This window comes from Amaranthus tricolor, chromosome 5 (genome assembly GCF_026212465.1).
Source record: "Amaranthus tricolor cultivar Red isolate AtriRed21 chromosome 5, ASM2621246v1, whole genome shotgun sequence".
Taxonomy (NCBI): Eukaryota; Viridiplantae; Streptophyta; class Magnoliopsida; order Caryophyllales; family Amaranthaceae; genus Amaranthus; species Amaranthus tricolor.
Window position 1 is genome coordinate 10171693 of NC_080051.1, and position 15984 is coordinate 10187676.

General features: G+C 30.3%; 1 protein-coding gene across 1 annotated transcript; it reads left to right on the forward strand.

The window, feature by feature from the left end:
- Window positions 1–7146: 7146 nt before the first annotated feature.
- Window positions 7147–15073, forward strand: LOC130813253 (putative axial regulator YABBY 2). Its single transcript, XM_057679045.1, has 6 exons — window positions 7147–7541; window positions 11183–11305; window positions 11412–11553; window positions 12839–12887; window positions 13822–13897; window positions 14778–15073. Exons 1-6 carry the CDS (start codon window positions 7473–7475, stop codon window positions 14892–14894), a joined length of 576 nt encoding a protein of 191 aa, XP_057535028.1. The 5' UTR covers window positions 7147–7472; the 3' UTR covers window positions 14895–15073.
- The last annotated feature ends 911 nt before the right edge of the window (window positions 15074–15984 follow it).

A 15984-nucleotide genomic window follows, 5' to 3' on the forward strand; every position in this document is an offset into this window, starting at 1 on the left:
GTACTTCGACAATGTCGAAGCATATGAGTGGCACAGAAGCCCTCCACGCCCCTAAATGAATCTCTGAGTGTTCGGGTACAGCTGCGTAGGCTTCCGCTGGGTATAGGTCCCACAATCACTAAAATACATGTTATGAAAAGGTAAGTGATATGTTGATTAAATTGTACTAATGTTAATGAGTACTGAAATGTTTACCTGGTTGGGTCGTATCAGGTCTAACTGATCTCGGTAGAATCCTAGACCGCTACCGGTGTGCTTGCGCGTTCGACGTGCAAAATTCCACCTCGAACCGTACGCAACATCTGGTGGGGGTTGTGGTGAAGGAGTAGTATCACCACGACCAACGGTTCTGTAAGGTTGGCCGATAAGAATATGCTCCCACGCCCACAGCTAACGATCGCAAATGTAATTAGTATGTAATTAACCAAATGTGACTTAGAATTAAATGTTATTGTTATTACCTGTAATATGACTAGTGGTCCTGCAATCTCTTTAACGTTCTTATGGGCAGCACCACAAAGCCTCCTGTACAAGTATACTAGGGTTGCGGAGGCCCAGCTATACTCGGCGATGCGCTCCCACGGGTCGTCAAGTACACCTAACCTGGGCATCCCAAAGAGGAGTACTCCTGTGCTAATGCTGCATGGTCAAGACACTAGGATCTAGGGGTCTTGGAGCTGCTGGATCCATCTCCTCTACTGTTGTGTTCGTATTTGTTTTAATTAATATCACTATTATGTAATAGTATAAAATATATATAACATATTACCTTGAGTTACAAATTATCATTCTAGTATAATATATATAACATATTACCTTGAGTTACAGGTTCTAGTGTTGTGACCTTCGCTCCCACAACGACGACAATTAGATCGTTTTGGTCTACCCTCATCCATTTCGTTGGCAATTCTTCTAGACTTAGGCCTCCCTTTACCCCGATAGAAGGTGAATTCAACAAGTGTTGTCAAAGGTAAGAAACGTACACCTTTCATCACAAAGTTGAAAACTTCAGCTAAGTTCGTGTTAGTAACGCCATACCTATGACCTCCATCATGACACAATGACCACTTAGACATATCATCCACGTCATCAATCCAGAAAATTGCTTCTCGTTTAGCAGTCGCAATTGCCTTTAGACCATTCATTACCTTAACTTGTTTTCTTTGCTTAGCTGTTTTACCAAACAACTTCTTCAACTGAACGTTACCCATAGCACGATTGAAGTTGCTAAGCAAATGGCGTAAGCAAAACATATGATAAGCATTAGGTGGTTGCCACTCCGGCTCTTCCATGGTTGTTAAAATACCAGCGTGTCTATCAGAAATAAAGCATAAACCCATCCTCTGTGTGACATGCTTACAAATACAAGCCATGAACCAGGACCATGCACTTATATTCTCCTTCTCTACCAAGGCAAAGGCCAATGGAAAGATTCCCTTATCACCATCTTGGGCAATGGCAGTCAATAAGGTATGACGATATTTACCATACAAATGTGTGCCGTCAATGGCGATAAGAGGTTTACAATAATTGAAGCCTTCAACACAAGGTTTAAAGGCCCAAAAGACACGTTGGAAGGTCCTAATATTAGGTCTCACATATACACCCATGTCATTGTCCACCTTAAAATACCACTCAAGTACTAACCTCAGGTTAGAATGTTGCAAAGCATCTAGAAAGCGTGGAAGGAGTGAGTAAGAACCTTCCCAGGTCCCGTATATGGATAACAACGCTTGTTGCTTTGCACACCACGCTCTCTTATAATTCACATCCACACCAAAACGATCATTAACCATCTGCCATACGACAGATACCTTAATGGATGGGTCTTTAGCAACACAATTTCTAATAACATTGTTAATGACAAAAGATGTCAGGTGAATGTGTCCAGCCGAAACACTGTTACTACCCAATATACAAGAACCGTGCTTACCCTTATAGGTAACAATACGCCATGAAGATAAATAAGAGTCAAACGTAGCCCTAAGTTTCCACGAACAACCCCGCTTGCACTTCAAGGAAAGGACAGTTTGGTTCGAGGTCTCCGTTCTGTACTCGACATTTCTCCTAATATGATACACTCTGATAGCTTCCAACAACGATTCCTTGCTATCAAACATCATACCCTTCTCAACCTCTCCCTGTTCGGTGTATGTGGTATCACAGGCCCAAGTCCTCCATGAGTTGTCCTCCGCATACTTGTCTAAAGGTGGACAGAGGGCATAGGGTTTAGAAGGAATGATTGTAGGAATGTTGCCTAGAGTCATGTCATTTGCTAGCACATCCTCATCGACATCCCCTCAGAAGGATCGTCAATGAGCTCATTACTCTCATTTCCATCATCCCAAGGTCCTATCGCAATTTCTCCTAAGTTAACCATTGAATCAATAGGAACTTGATTCGTAGGGGGTTGAGAAAAAACACAAGATGCCGAAGAAACGGCGGGATTTACAGTTTCCTGAGTTAATATAAGCATAGGGGTAGGAGTAGGATTAGAAGCAACTACATTCCCTAATGGTACTTCTTCTACGTATAACTCCAAAGAGGGAATTTAGGTGGACTTTGAATGCTCCCACATCGCATCTATAGCCTCATCATCCTCAACAGGAAAGGCAATAAATTCTCCACCTCAAGGCATATTTAAAGCTTATATTTACGGTACTTGTAGTAGGGTCCAATCCAATCTTACAACATATAAAACGTCTAAAGTGGTTCAAATTCATGTTCGAATTGCAAGCAAACAACTTACGTCTTCCCCCAACATAATGAACTTTGCCATTATTTTCTCTAATACAACCATTCCAAAAACATACTATAGTCACGCGAAATGATGCCATTTTCTACATTAATACAAAGAAAATCAACATCAACATCAACTCATGCCCATACAAGTACATTATATTCATTTGATTATAATCTTTTTTGGTCTAAAAATTATTCAAATCCATAACGTAGCTAAGTTCATACATATATAATACACATAAATCCAAATAATAAATCAATACATAAGTTCACAAATAATATTTCTAAAACCAACATCAACATCAACATTTCTAATAATATTCAACTAATACAACAACATTACTTCAAAATCCAACATAAAGCTATAAAAACAATTAAAAATTACCTTCAATGCTTATGGATGATTAAGATTACTCTTGATTTAACAACTACAAACCTACATTTGAAAAAATAAACAAATTTGGTTAAAACCCTAAAAACCAAAATATTCACCAAAAAATTTTACCTTTGAACAAGCTAGAGTATCCCACACTAATTTTGAAGTGCCAAATTGAAAGAGGAATGCAAGATTTGATGGAATGAATCAATGGTTTTAGAAAGAGAATGTCGAATGAAGTTAGGGTTTTTGCGAAATGGGTAAAATGCGAACAAAAGAAACTAACCTACGTTTTTGTAGAATATGTCTGTTCGCAGTTACTAAATGCGAACAACATATAAGACAAAATAACTGTTCGCAGTTACTAACTGCGAACAGCTAGTTTGTCTTATATGCTGTTCGCAGTTAGTAACTGCGAACAGCTCCAAAGCACAGTTTTTGAGTTTTCACGCTTACTTTTGGGATTTTTTTAAAACTTGATTTATTTATTTTTTTTTTTTCGCTCAAGTATTTCAAATTTTCCAAGATTTATGGGTGCTGAGGAGCATATTTTCTAAGGCTAAATCAATGATTTTTACCACGTCATTTGCAAGATGTTTGATGCCACTATATGAAAAATCTTATTTTAACAAAGATTGTATTGTTCGCTTTGGGTATTTGATTAAAGTGCTAAAGTTAATTAGCCCTTTCTTATTAAATGTATCCTTATGATATGGGAGCTCTATTTCGTTGTGTATTTGTGAAGCAAATTACTCTCATTAATGGGGCTTGGTGGTTTGGCTATATGGGTCGATCTTATGTGAAAGCAAGGAAGCGATGACAGCGTAACATGCTTGGTTTCATGGCATTGTTATCAAAGTAAACAAATTTATTGAGACTCTTAATTTTATTTGTGTGTGGTTATAAGCGATGATATTGGCTTACATTTCTTGGTGATATGATTTGGTGGATGAGATAATATGTATTTTGATTTTTGATGAGTATTATATGATATTAAGTGGACATGTTTTATTTTGTAATTTAAATTATGGATAATTGATATTAATTAATGTTCATGTGTATCACCAAGTGATTTTTGTTTTATGTTTATGGATGATCATGTGCATCACCAAACAAATAGTTTAGATATTATGATCATATTATATAGTCAAATGGTACTATTATGTATAGTATTATTCCTTTTGATTTTGTAACTAATATTTAGGCATTTGATGTCATTTAGAATTAGTCAAAACATGATCATGCTAGTAAATTTAAAATTGAATGTTATTTACTACTTAATCGTGAATTTGGAAGAGAGTAATGACATTCATTATATTACCGTTATTATGACTAATTTTATGATGGATGTTAAAATTACTTTAAAAAGATAATAATTTAATAATCTATTTTGAGAGTTATGATGATAAATCAATTATTGGGACACCTTATGATGACTAATTGAAAAATGGATAATTATGAGTGTTGATTAGCTCGTAACGGCTAGTTTATAATGGCTAGTTTTTGAAAGCTAATAAAATTAAGTTTCAATCATGCTTTTATGTTGTAAGCATTAAAATTTGTTTTAATTCTAAATATGAACGTCATTTTATAACTAAATAAAGTTGCTAAATATTAAGTCATCTTATTATTTTGTTTGGGTATTAAGTATATTATTGTAAAATACAAACCTTAAAGTTATGGTTCGTTCTTAACTAGCTCCTTTAATTTTTAAATGATATATATGGTCATGAATAAGAGTAGTAGAGACTCATTAAAATTTAATGATTATCTCATGACATAAATATTGAGTTATTTCTTTCTAACTATTGTCACAATTCCATATTCTACGTGGATTATTAAGAAAATTATTTTTGGAAGATAGCCATAAATTAACTAAGTAGTGTGTGGTTTTAATGAGTTATGAGTAATCAATTTTGACTTTTGAGATTTTTTATATGTTATGTATGTAGGGGTTGTAATTTGTACTCAATTTACTACTTGGATAAAATTATATGATTTTTGAAAATATGTCCATATAGTAATTATATTGCATTAAAGTACCATTTTCATGAGTTGATAAATTACTGTGCATGTTTAAGACTAAATTAGTCTAGAAAGTGGTTTGACTTGTGAAAATCAAATTCTACTTAATTTGGTGTTTAAGTGGAAAATATGAATATTTATTAATCGTACATTGTCTCTTTCATATATTAATTTGTTGAGTAAAAATTTATAATATAATATGGTTTGGAGTTTACTCATTGTTAATGATAAGAGACTTTTGAAAGAGAGGTTTGTTCAAAATAATTTATTTGTTGATGTTTAAAGACTTGATAGTGGAAGTTTGTAAATTTTATCTTTCATGTGGATTGAAAAGCATCAACATTAAAAAGATATTGAATATGTGGTTTAAAGTTTTTATAGCTTGCGTATGTATGAGTCTTGATTAGTTAATGGTAATTATTTAACTTTTCAAAGTGATGCATAAAATTTGAAGTTGTATGTGTTGTGGCTTGTATGTTGTAAATAATGTAGAAACTTTTTGAAGATAAAAAGGATAGTAAAACTAAGGATTAAAATTGTGGATTTTCTACGTTAGTAATTATTATGAGATATTCTAAAAGTATGGTTAAACTTCTTGAATGTGCTGGTATTATTAATATCTTCCTTGTCAAAAATAATATTTATTTTTATATTATTGATAAAATTCTTTAAGGTGCATTTAGTAAAAGGTTATTAACTTATTTTCTTCTTTAACCTCTTTAAGTATGTGATTTTCCTTTAATTTTACTAAATTTAATTAATAAAATTATATATGATATTTGGGAAGAAGATTTCAGAACTACTTGGGTTTAAAGAACTTGTGAAACATTTGATAATTAATGAGTTCCTTTGTGATTTTGTCCATATTTTTGATTATTGGGTGTTTTTTTCATTATATGAATAGTTGTTACTACATTTAAAGAGTTGCAAGGTATTTATAAAAGAAAAGTAGTGTGAGTTATGTTGTTGTTTTGAACAAATACGAAAAGGGACTAATATGGTTATTTAAATTATGCATATATCCAAGATCGTTCTTGCACCTAGGCAAGATAAAAAATTCCATAGAGCCTACCACAAAGGGGCTTAAAACATCAATTCAGCAATGTTGTCATATAGAACGTAGAACACCGCTTGTAAACTTATAACTTTACCTTTGCCAAATAGTTATTAGATTGAAATCGAGCCTCTATAGAAAGGGTTAATTCCTTTAATTTGGCATAGGGCCCTTAATACGTTAAGAAAGGCACTGCATATGACTTGAAGTGGGTGTCTAATTTAAGGTTAGGCTTTAAGTGTTCAAGTTGTTTTGTAGATGCATGCGTGAGTTGTTCTTTTATAATTATGATGAGTTTGGAATACTTATGTATTTCTTATTGTTTTGAATATCATACTTAATTTATGAGCATCAAACTAAATGTTACTTGAGGTCATTCTCATTCATGAAGTGATTTTAATCACATTAAAGTGCTTTTAAGCTCTTTGACAATGGTTTATAAGGGTGGAAATTAATATAGTTGTTAGAATTGTCCTATAAATAGTTTAGTTTTTTTCTTTTCTTTTCTTCTTCGATTCACTTATGCGAGAGTGATATTTGTTCTATATCTCAATTAGTGAATGTTCATTGCTTTTGGTGGGTGTGTTAACTTTGGAAAAGTTTCGTCTATTTACATTTTGGATGGTCGGGAAATAATTTTGTTAATACAACGACAAATTCATGTCACACCATATTTTTTCAGATCAAACACATACTAAACCCAGCTTAAAACACATTTATCATATACAAAATTTTATACACGTTATTACCAATAATATGCGTTGATGATTTTAGCTATAAAAGACTTTATAAAGACCTTAAAAAAGTCTATATTTCCAACATACATTAAATATGATGATGATAATGATGACAAGTGTTACGTATACTGAGATACATGAGTACATACAATAAATGAATAAGCTAAACCCAAATCTAGGATATATGGTTGTATTTGTCTAAGAGAACCATATAAATTTTGGTACGAGTCCCTCCCACTCTCTTTGATCCTTTCCCAACCGACCAGAGTTTATGGACTATAGTATGTTAGAGCTAATTGCTCTCTTTACTCTTATATAGTTATTATTAGGATTATCTCTTTCCTTGTCCATCTTTCTGATCTATTATCTCACCATTAACTTTCATTTCTCCTTTCTCTCTCCCCCTTTCTTTCTCTCTCTAAGATTGATGTAACCTAGGCAAAAATTATCAACATTTTATCTAATATAAACTTCTTATTCCTGTTAGAAACTGAATACTGATAAAAATTCAGACCTATATAAAATTATTATATAATCAATGGACTTCAGTACTTCATCAGAACGGGTCTGTTATGTGCACTGCACTTTCTGTAACACCATTTTAGCGGTAATATTCTTCACTCTTTTTTTTCTCTGAAGGGAAATTTGTATTTTACCTGTTCATATATACCATACTCCATTAAATTAAAATTTGGGGATATAATGTTTTTATTTATTATTTACTTTATTTCTTTGATTTTGTTACATAACATATAAAAAACGATTCAATTTCAATTTTATGTTTGTGTTTGTAGCAAAATCAAAGGAATAAAAACGATTACTCTTAATTATCTTATAAGTTGTGTTCGTGAGTTTCAATTATTAGTCTTTCTGATATCATAAGTAAGTAAAAAAGGGCCACGTATATTGGGAGTATTGATATAGTTTTAATTGTGTGAGTTAATATGTAGACAGCAGACAATTAGTAGGGTTTAAAAGCAAAATACATAGATTAGGGTTCTGGTGTCTGCAATAAAACAGGTAGCTAGGTAGTATCTAGCCAAATAAGTCAAATACAAATACAAAAATAGGATTACATTAGCAAAATCAAATTTACAAGTATGAAATGAGATTTTTTATGCAGCAGACATATTACTATATTTTCTGCAGAAATATTTGTCAACCTTTCATATTTGCTAGCTTCTTAGCTAGCAATCATCCAAATTATTACTATTTACTTTCAGTACAATAAATAGTAACATCTAAAATAATTATTTTTATTTTTCTTTTTATTAATTTTTGTGGGTTTTAATTGGAGATGTTGGAATCATGATCACATCTCAGTGACTTATGATTCATCATCTGTACCAAGTATGTTGTAGCTAGCTATTTTCCACAATATAATATCTATTCTTTTGTATAACGTCAAATTCAGAATACTAATAAAAGGTGTACTAAAAAATTTTTTCTGCTTAAAATCAACTCAACTATTATATTCTGTGTTATTATATATGTTGAATAATATAATATTTATAGAAGTTTTGATCAAATATTTAATCGTGTATAACCAGAATAGATTTAGACCTAAATTTTCTTATTTCGGCAAGCACATAAATATTTCTTTTTTCTCCTTGTGGAAAGAGAGTGATATATTTTTTGTTTGTATATATTATTGTAAATTAAATTTTGTGTTGTTATTGTAAGTAAATAGATTTTAACAACTTTTACTTCTAAAATAAAATTACTTAAAACATTTAAATTCTTAGAAAAAAAGTATGATCTCTCTTTCTTGATCTATAATGGGCTAGACAAATCATTTTCACTTTACCTTTCCTTTTTTTCTTGACTTTTATGCGAGGGGAAAGAAGGGGATGTCAGGGTTTAGGAACCCACGAGTTGCAGTAAAAATGGAAAGAGATTTGTCATCTAGGGTTGTCTTTTTTCACCTTGTCTAACTCTCATGTATTATACACCTTTATTCTTGATACAATTCGATTATGCACAAGAAAATATACTCTTATTTCCAAAAAGATTAATATATCTTCAATGTTGAGATGAGCTTGAGTGGACAAAAAAAGAAAATTAGGGGTAAAAAAGGTAAAATAGAATTTTGTATGGTTAATTTTTTTGCAAATAAATATTCATACAACAACTAATTTAAAATGGTTAACTAATTGGAAATTATTGTAATTATTTTGCAACGGAGAAAGTATAATACTTAATAGAAGCAGGGGAAATTTAGTGATACCATGAATCAGGTCATTTGATTAAAAAATTTACTGAAATTAAATTGTGTAATAATACATAAAACATAACAATATTAGTCATGTTGGTTTAGCAGAAATGTAAATATAGTGTTCAATCACCTTATATATGTACTAGTATCTTAAATTCGTCTGACTTATATATTAGTGTTATAATAAATTTCATAATACAAGTATAGTTTATGGCATTTTATTCTAAAAGATTGGTAATGTATGTTAAACATTTATTGAACTAGCTAATTGAGGTTTAATTCATTGAGTCCTTGTTTGAGATGTAGGGCTAGCTTGTGTCTGAAATGTCAAATATTTATCACTTGGTTTTTATTGTAAGTTTTTAATTTTTAATACAGATGTTCTTCCTAAGTCTGAAAATTTTTATTTTTACAATAACATAAATGTTGTGGCCTTAATTCTAACATACATGTGCCGTATAATATAAATTAAAACAAATTAATGTGAAAAATCGTTCATAACAAAACTTTATACTTTTTTTGGTTCTTACTAAAAATATTCTATAACTAAGATTTGAAAATCATTTTTCAGAATTGAAGATGTTTATCAAGACCAACATTTATAAATTAAAAAATCCTGATAGATATTTTCTAAGTTAAACATAGGGTGCATTGAGTTTCAATCCGAAACAACTTGTGTTTACTAATCACTATAACATTATTAAATTCTAATGGCATATATGCAGTGATATTGAATAACAAATTATTAATTTAAATTTCTAGTGTAATAATTGTTAATTTTTATTTTAAATTTCATTATAAAATGATTTAGTTATACTTTGTTTGTCCTAATATATGTAATTGTCATTATAGTATACATAGATATTTATTGTAAATTCCACTAGATTTAAAGTTGGGACAATCTTAGTGAAGTTTTTTTATAAAAATGGTTTAATAAATGTCACTAAAGTTATCATATATGCCATTAGAAATTTAAATTAAGAACATTCAAAATAAATGCCATTAAATCTAAGCTAGTAGATCATAAGTATTGTTTTTTCTAGCCTAACTTAGGTGGAAGCCTTTTAATGACCATTAATGACATTGAGGTAAAATGTTTTTGAAAGTTGTACATTCATAAGAATTAATTTAAAAAAATAACCTTCAAATTGAAGTTTAGAACTATACCAATTCATTCTTAGTTAAAAAAGTATATTGTTGTTGTTTTAACTATTTATAATAATAAAAAAAGCCATAATAAATCATACTCCCTCCAATTTAATTTAGTTGTCTCATTTGATTTGGGCTTAAATATTAAGAAAATAAGAGGATCATCTAAAATACTAGACTCATGTACAATATTGAGTCTTTTTAATATTAAGAATTGGAGGGGACCACCTAAAATGGTAGAGAAATCATGTACAATATTGGATATTTTTAATATTAAGAAAATGAAGGGACCACCTATAAATGTAGGTCTTAAAATAGAAATAGGACAAGTAATTAAGATGAACTTACCCAATAAAAAAATGGGACAAGTAAAAAAATTGGAGGGAGCATTACATATCAAAATATGTAAAGCATACGTAAATTTAATTTAATTGAAGTTAATTTAAACCTTGTACATGAAAATATATATTTTTTGGCCCCAAAAAACATTAAGGTCCTGATCGATAGCCCGTTTTTGCCTAACTAGTCGATGGCCATGCTTGAAAATAAACCTTGATCTATTTACCGTAACATTTGGTCACAACAGAAAGCTCCATATCTGGGTATCTCCTCTTTCCTGTGTTAGAGGAGCAGGAGAACTCTATCTTCTATATGATGAATCTTAACTTTAGTTGGTTCCGTATTTATTATATGTTGATTCAGAAAGGATTGAGTATTTATATTTAGACGTTTAATTTGTTTATAGGTTAAATAAAAAGTTCAGGTAGAGAAGTTAGACCAATAATGTTCAGTGAATTTAAATACATGTATGTAACAAAATTGGATTCAATGATTCGTATTGATTGAATGACATTATACATGTGATTATATAATTTGTATGACAGGTGAGTGTCCCTTGCTGCAGTATGTATAATTTGGTAACAGTGAGATGTGGTCATTGTGCCAATCTTCTTTCTGTTAACATAGGACTTTCTCCACCACCTGTCCCTCTCCAAGACAATTTCCATGTATGAACTTCTTTTTCTATCTTAACTTTAAGATTTGTAAATTAATTATATGATAATTAATTAAATGTTGATTATTATAATAAAACATGCATAAATATATATGTAGTTGTTGAGGCAGCAATACTATAATAATCAAGATAATATGAGCAAGGACAGTAGTTTATCAGCTGCTTCATCTTCTTCAACTATTACTACACTTGCTTCTGATCAGCTTGAAAATCTACAGCCTCGACCACCACCCATTCGTCGTAAGTATTTTGTTCCTTTAAATTTGATACTCTACATTAAATTTCTTTCAAATTTGTCTCTTTAACTTTGCCATATTTCCTTTTTAGCTAGCTATTGTTGCAAATTTTTTTAAAATTTTTGTATAAATTTATTTTCTCATTTTATCCTATTCATTAAATAATTTTATAATTATACGTACATTAATCACAAAATTACATAGGAAGTAGATTTTTTTTTTTTTTTTGACCTAGCTAAGAACTTATATAGGAGTATTAATTAATACTTATTACTTTTATACAATTACATTTTAATAATATCAACTCACTCTCACCTATGTTTCCATTACTTTTGGCAGGGTTTTATGTAATTTAATTAAGTAGAAAAATTGTTTCACATTAAATACATTAGCAGCATAAGACAAGTACATGTATTAGGTCACTACTTTTTTTCCTATATCAGACTATATATATCCTTAAGGTATCTTATAGTGAACTAAATACCAAATGATAGATATTATCGATGTCAAGAAACTGACTCAATAAAAAGTTTAGGTTAATGGTTGAGACTTTAGGATATGTTATCCCCTTACACGAGAGTTTTTTGGACTAAAAGTGTGGTTGAAGTAGACTTTCCTCATATCTGGCACTAAATATTTCACTTAAATGAGGGTTAGTTGATATTCGAACTCGTAACCTCTTATTACGCTAGCTCTAATCGAAAAGTTAAGGTGATGATTGAGGCCTATGATATGTTATATAGTTTATGAATAGGAGTGGGACAAGTATTGCTGAAGAAATACTTGATTCAAATAATTAACACGATGTGTTACTAGTTAAGTTGAACATAGAAAGAAGTTCTTGTTATTTTTAATAAAAGTTACAGCAAATCTATCCTCATCAATATAATATATAGTATATAAAAGTTATAATCAGAATCTAAAAAGAAATATAAATAATGACAATCTCTATTGATTAGTACAAAATTAAAACTATGTGGTGAAAAGAAGATTTTCTCCACGGTGAGAAAGTGCATATGTTAATTAACAATTGCTTGTTTTGTTGTTTTGGTTTGATTAATATTATCATAAGGTTAATTTGTAAATTATTTTTTTTCAGAGTTCATACATGCAATAAGGGAAATAAAAATAAATCAATTTCATAAGTAGTGAGAATCGAACTCTATTATAAAGATGAAAAAAAAACCCTAAAACACTAAGATATCTCATAATTCTCAATTGGTACACATAGCATCTTTTTCTAGTAGTATGTATTAAGCTCTAATTTTTCATGTGTACTTGTTATGCAGCCCCAGAAAAAAGACAACGTGTTCCTTCAGCTTATAATAAATTTATAAAGTAAGTTTTAATTTTTTGTTTTTTGTCCACAATGAATTAAGAAACACACACGTATATGCGCATGAATTAGGAAAATATATTATGTAAAATTAGTTTTTATAAAAAATATTTTCAAATGTAAATCATATTCAGTTTTTTTTCTTTTTGTTTGATTTAATTTTAATTATTAGGGAAATGACAAAGATATACTCATAGTTTTGTGAAAAATTAATACTCCCTCCGTTCCTTTTTGATCTTCCACATTACTATAACGGGTAGTTTCAAAAGTTCTTCCACTTTAGAATACTTTCTATTTTTAGAAAGTTTTTATCTCACTTTTACCCCTTAAAATCCCTCTTTTCTTTTAATGTACCCATTTTCTTTTATTTATAATTATTTTCTCTCTCATACTTCCAATACAATCATTACTTCACACTACTACTTAATTAAAATAATACCCACTACAACCTCATACTTCCAATACAATCATTACTTCCCACTATTATATAATTAAAATAATACCCACTACCACCAAAAATTCTCTTTTTCTTAATCTTTGTGAAATACCCAAATAGGAAGAACAAATAGGAACGGAGGGAGTAATAAATATTCACAATAAAACTATATTTATATAGTTCACAAACCAAACAACAAAAAGGCTAATATAAAACATTAATTTTGGTTTTCGTTAAACCAAAGCATTATCTTGTTTGAATTTAGGAATGACACATGTATATGCGCATGACAAAAAAAAAAAAAAAAAAAAAAAAAAAAAAAAAAAAAAAAAAGAGTTTTCATCGCGGCACACTTATATTTATGATTACAATATAGGGAGTGGAATTGATTATATCCATTCGTAGAAGTATTTAAAAAAGGGAATCTTAGCCCTTATTGTTTATTGGTTTCCTTATTTGAATTAAAATTTCCAAAAGTGGTAACCATGTAAGTGTTTAAGGGAGGAGATCCAAAGGATAAAAGCCAGCAATCCCGAAATCAGTCATCGAGAAGCTTTCAGTGCTGCTGCTAAGAACGTGAGTTCTTTTAACCTTACCTTCATCGTCTCTTCCTTCTATTTGTATGTTGTATCAAGTTCATGCATACTGTTTTCTCTTGTATTTTTCTCTCAACTTAAATTTTTTCTATTTTAGTGATGTTCAAAACGACCCGACAACTTGATATTCACCTGATTTGGTGACAAAATCCGACTTGACCCGACTTCAAAATAAAAGTAAAATTATATAAAAATAAATGTGAACATAAGATCCGATTTTAAACCGACACGAAACAGTTGACCTGAAATCAACCCAGTGACCCGAATGAACACCTCTTATTAACAATATTCCACATCATACTTAATCGGACAATAATATTTAAAAGATTAATATTATTATGTATAAATGTCAAGGAACCAACTCAATCAAAAGCTTAAGTTTACGGTTGAAGTCCATAATATGTTATATATTTTAATATGCCCTCTCACACGAAAGTCCATTTGGAATAGAAGTGTAGATCCACATGTTAGCTCTCAAACTTGGTGCTAAATATTTCACTTTTAAATGAGAGCTGGTTGAAATTCGAACTCGTAATCAATTGTTACACAAACTTTTAATATTATGTTATGAAAACAGCTCAACCAAAAAGCTTATAATAAATTTGATGGTATTTACATTATTGTTCCTTAATTTCTTAGACACAGTCCTATGACAAGCTAGTACAGTTGATACATAGTCCTGTGACAATAAGACTATTTAGATGTTCATTGAACATAATAAAGTGTTATTATTCCAGATTTCCAGTTTTATTTAGATCATGCATATCCATTTTAATTTTGATTAGAAATTAAGAGTTATTATTCTTGTTTGATTTAGATGAGTGCTAAATAATTGTAAATATATATATGTGGTGTTGTAGTGGGCACATTTTCCTCATATTCACTTTGGCTTAAATCTGGATGGACAAAGACAAGCAAGATTGGACCAGGCAGTTGATGGGGAAGGGACAAATAACAAGTCTCATGGATTCTACTAATCACTCTCTATTAATTCTACTTTTCTTCTTTTTTTTTTTTTTTTTTTTTTTTTTTTTTTTTGTCATCACACAGAACTCATTAATTAGCTATGCTCACCAAAGCTAAGCTAATTTTGTTCATCATGTCTTTATACACACTAAAGTGACTATATTTATAATACTAATTAATGTTGTTATCACTATCAATTTGTGATCTATGACATAGGGATGCTGGGATTTACACATTTATATAATATGAATTTGACACCACCTTAATCTTACCAAAGCAATTATATGTGAATCAATTTATTCTTGTTCTATTTTTACCTTTGAGTCTTTGATACTCATGAGTGGCATATCACTTAGGGGTGTAAAGGCATGTAGTAATGTTTGGGAATCAATAGGGTGGCAAATCAAGTCGACTCACCTTAAGTCTATGATGAACCAAAGTTGAATAAGCTTGAACTGATTCCTCAAAGGAGTTGTGTGACCAACGAAATCGGAGCCAATTTTCCAAGTCGACCACCACCAAAAAGTCGATTGTGCTTATTGTTTTCTCTTGTTTAAAGCTTTTTATGTTTCGTGCTTTAGTTTAAATCTTGTAAGTATAGAATAAAATCTATAAAAACCCTCACCTTGTTTTCTGTAATTTTAACATCTCCATTCTAATCGTCAATTGAAAATCCAAGATAGCTTCAATTTTCTCAACAATTAATAACTTATGTTAGAAAGGATGTAACGCACATTGGGTGAAAATTGGTTAACTTTGTGTGTTTTTTTGATTGCTTAATTTCATTCTTACATTGTTTAGTTTTAGGGTTTTGAAATTTAGTGATCCAATTCAATTAGGGATCTAATCATAAATATATGGGAGTGTAATTTGGTTTTTGAATTTAGTTTAAGACACCAAAAAACATCAAATTAGTGTTAAAACATTAGATTCTTGGTGATTAATAGTGAGTTATTAATTGAATATTGTGTTGTAGATGGCATCCATTAACTTTGATAGAAACCAAAACGTTGACTTTGTGTTGAGTCAAGATGAAGGCCTTGCTAACCCAATATAGTGTTCACAAGGCATTGGGGGGGAATGTTCCATATGGCTACCACA